The sequence below is a fragment of the Rutidosis leptorrhynchoides genome, chromosome 9 (genome assembly GCF_046630445.1).
Source record: "Rutidosis leptorrhynchoides isolate AG116_Rl617_1_P2 chromosome 9, CSIRO_AGI_Rlap_v1, whole genome shotgun sequence".
Taxonomy (NCBI): Eukaryota; Viridiplantae; Streptophyta; class Magnoliopsida; order Asterales; family Asteraceae; genus Rutidosis; species Rutidosis leptorrhynchoides.
The window spans coordinates 373,729,829-373,734,336 of NC_092341.1; the positions used below are offsets into that span (position 1 = coordinate 373,729,829).

General features: G+C 33.4%; 1 protein-coding gene across 1 annotated transcript; it reads right to left on the reverse strand.

The window, feature by feature from the left end:
* Positions 1–1,853: 1,853 nt before the first annotated feature.
* LOC139866534 (uncharacterized) lies at positions 1,854–3,961 on the reverse strand. The gene has a single exon (XM_071854788.1). The coding sequence runs from the start codon at positions 3,803–3,805 to the stop codon at positions 2,117–2,119; it is 1,689 nt and encodes a 562-aa protein (XP_071710889.1). The 5' UTR covers positions 3,806–3,961; the 3' UTR covers positions 1,854–2,116.
* Positions 3,962–4,508: the final 547 nt, after the last annotated feature.

Consider the following 4,508-nt stretch of genomic DNA (forward strand, 5'->3'; position numbering starts at 1 on the left):
AAGTTTAGTTACCAGGGTGCTCAATCTTGTAGAATATTTTGATAAACGTTTCTGGATGAAACAACCGAAATCTTGTGATCCACCTTTATATACAGATTGTGCGCAACACTAAACTATGAACTCACCAACCTTTGTGTTGACACTTTTAAGCATGTTTATTCTCAGGTTCCTAGAAGTCTTCCGATGTTTGCTTATACGTTATACAAGCTATGTGCATGGAGTCATACATGCTTTATTCAAGAAAACTTTGCATTCACAAAATCATCACCATGTATCTTATTTTGACTGCATTGTCAACGGATGTAGTATTGTAAACTATTATATACGATGATTGTCTATACGAAGAAATCATCAGACGTCGAAAACCTTGGATTTATATATTCATTTATGGTGTGCCTTTTTAAAAGAATGCAATGTTTACAAAACGTATCATATAGAGGTCAAAACCTCACTATGAAATCAATGAATGATGTATTCGTTCAAGTGGATTTGGACGGGTCATCACATGTTTCGACTGTGAGGGTATAATAGCTGACTTAGATATATTCCACATATTGTATTTGAATTGATGAACAAGTAATTGTAATTGTATTGTGTTTCCTAATTAGAAATAGGCTAGGTTATATGTATAAATATACAGGGTTTCAATGAATGAGAAGATATGATTAACCTTTATTAAGAGGAATCAGAATAAAGTAATAATATGCATATACTGCAACATGAAACTTGCTTTAATGCCAAATTTGCATCCAAGCCCTTCATATACGCGATATCAATATTTTTACATTGTGAATTGTTTCCGGGGGTAAAATTAAGCAAGACACACAATGATCCGGTATAACTTAACAGTATCCGAGAAAATAGGATATGTGATCTATTGTGTGGAATAGTCAAAGGAGAGTTACAATATTATCTCCATTATTATTTGTGCTCCACTACAAGATGAAGCAATGTTTGCAAGTTAACGGCCCATGATCCCCATGTAATCCGGATCATGGAGATATTGCTTCTGTTTATGATCGAGCCTAGATTCAATTACTAAGAATTAAACTAGAATCGGGTGCAATAACATTGGAATCGAAGTTGTTTTGATGTTTAAGGGATCTTATGACCGTCTTTAATTCACAATTCAATGTGAAATCATCAATCACCACGTCCCAGTCTTGGAATGTTAATCACCTCTTGAAAGAATTTAGGAGATGACCGATTCATCTTTCGAATATTGGAATACAACAACCTACAAATGAAGGCTCACTCCATCTATTTATAGGTTTCAAAAGTATAGCGGATTGCGCAACAATTATAAACATTGCGGTTGTGTGCGCAGTCTTGTAAGGTAGCGTGTTAATACGCAGTTATGTAAATCTTATGCGCATTCTTTCTCCTTAGCGCAATGCATATGATCAGTTTACTTAGATTATTTACATCTTTTGTGAATGGAAAGAGAGAAATAACCTTCTATTTTACATTACAAAAAAGCACTATGTAATTTAGAGAGAAAAGGGGAGAGCCTTTAGTGTCATTGTAATCTACATGTGCTAAACCTCTATTATACAATCAGATACCTATTTACATCCTAACGAATACGTCAGTCATTATTATTCGTAACGGATCACACAACCATAAACCAGATTACATACTTAATCAACCACAATTACCAAATCAGAAACAATCAAATGGAGTACTTGGGGTTTTACTTGAAAAAATTCTGAACCAAAAAAAAAAAGGTTCGTTAGATCAACTCAAGAAACAAATTAACAAACAGCTTTGACCTGTATCTGTTTTGACACGTTAGCTAACCCATATTGACATCTCTATCTTGACCAACTACTATTCGTATACACAGCATATTCGATATCTTGGTTGATGAACTCTTTTTACATATACACCAATCCATTCAACACCAGAAGGAACCATCAAAATTTACTAATCATGAAAATTTAAAGGTAGACAGCCATTTAATTTAACAGCAGATCATGATACTTAATATAACCCAAAAGAAGTTATCATCATGCAACAAAAAAGAAGTATTTCAGTGAAAAAGTAGTAAATTTTTCTTAAGCATGTTACATAATCAAAATTATCAGCAAAATCAACTTCAAAACTTTGGATTAAATCAACGCGCTCGTGCAACATAGGCCAGAGAAGCAACAGCGGCAAGAAGCGTTGTTGCAGATGATACCATCGTCCAAAAGCTCTTCTCTTTACGCACTTCATCGACGGAATCTTTAACCAACTCAAGTTGCCTCTTCATTTCTTCTACTCTACTATCTTTTTCCTTAAACGCTCTCTTAATCGCTTCAATTTCTGTTACATGCTCTTTTATTCCTTCTTCCACACCATTTTTTTGATCAAGATCACTGCTTTCTTCAAAAACCAACAGTGTTCTCTTCAAAATAGTCAACACCCTTTTTAAATTAGCTTCAGATACTCCTAGTTTACCTTTCGTATCATCAGATTCTACTTGGGTTTCAACAAGTTTTGTTTCCAAAGAAGCTACTTCTTTCACCAACCCTGCACAACGATCTTCTAACTCTTTCTTTTCACCTAAACGATTCACATTCTCCGTTCTCATCTTTGACAACTCCCGGTACAATTCTTCTACTTCCTTCTCCATTCCTGTAATCTTTTCTTTAAAACCCGAAGATATAGTCTTTTCCTTTTTAAGAATCTCAAGCGCTTCATTTTTTTCAATCGTAACTTGATCAAACGAAGCTTTGTACGAAAAAATTTCATCCTCTAACACCTTAACTTTCTCAATTTGAGTCACACTAGACTCTTCCAACAATGAAACCTTGTCTTTAGAAAGGTTCAAGTGCTCATTCATCCTAATAATCTCACTATCCCTTTGTAACTTATCATTCTCAATTTCATTTTTCTCTAATTCAATCTTGTTGATTTCAGCCTTCTTCTTCTCTAATTCCATCACAGCGTCCTCCAAATCTTTAACAACCAAACTTTTTTCCTTTTCCAGACTCTTGATTCGTCCGTCTACTTGCTTGTTTAATTCAACCAACCCATCAATTTCAGTTTGCATTTCTACTTCATGTCTCAAACTGGTATTGTATTTCTTCTCCAAGTTGGCAAACTTGTCAACCAACGCTTCCTCTTTCAGTCTCATACTCTCAACCGACTTCTCAAGTCCACTCAATGAAACTTGCAACTCATTATTCTTTCTATCTAACGTATTTTTCTCATCTTCAATTACCTTCTTCTGTTGAATCAGTTGTTGAATGTTGTTATTCAAATCATCAACAAGCCCATTGGACTTTACTAAATTCATCTGAACCGATTCTTTTTCGGTTAGAATCGATTCAATTCGCTTCTCGTTAACCACATTCTCTTTCACTAATCTATCACATTTCTCTTTCAACTCAATAACCTGTTCGGAAACCCTAGCCTTATCCTTCTCCAATTCTGTCAATTTCATTAGCACTTCATCAACCTCCCGAATTCTGGCATTCAATTGTGCCCTAATTTCATCTGTCTCAACAATTCTCTGTTTATCGACATCAGCAGCAAATATAGAAAGCAATCGTGTCTCAATATCCAAAGTAGCAGCTGTTTCGGTTAAAGTAGTAATTTGAGATTGTAATGAAGCGTTTTGTGTAGCGTACCGATTCAGCTCGGATTCCAAAAGGCTGTTTGAGTTGAGTAATGAGTCAACCTGTTGGCGGAGTTCAACGGTTTCTTTGAGTAACATTGCGTTGAGTGACTTTAAGGTATCAAGCTTCTCATCAGTAGCATCCATGGTGTTGGTTTGAAGATTTTGATGATGAGTGTTGTGTGATTTAGTTTTTGCCATAAATAAAGAAAGGAGATAGTATTGAGATTGAGGTATTGATATAAGAAACAAGATTGAAGATGAAAGGTTTAGATTTTATTGATTTCTGTGGGTGTAGATTACTTTGTTTAATACTTTTTTTAATTAATTAATATTAATATTAAAATAAAAATAACTGAATGAATCGATGGATGGATGGATGGATAAGTAAGAAATCGTGCGCCAGGAATGAAGAAGAGAATATATTAGGGTTTTGTTTGTTTTGGTCTTTCCAGTTTTGAATTCAGGCCCGGGAACACATGAATTCAGGCCCGGGAACACATGACGCACTACTTACGTAACAGAGTTTTAATTTGTTAGTAATCGGAGTAAACTAGTACTGTTATAATATATATATATATATATATATATATATATATATATATATATATATATATATATATATATATATATATATATATATATATATATATATATATATATATATATATATATATATATATATATATATATATATATATAAATGGATAGTCAATTATTGATACACAAAAGTAATATTATTGTATTACCTAAACTTGTGATATTTTTGCTATAAATAGCCATGAATGCAAGCATTAAACTTGCACCATTTCTCACACTTACAAAGTGTTTCTTTCTTTCTCTCCATTATCATCTTTGTTCTTACACTTCATTATTAGTATTCTTAATCAAGAATCAAATCACT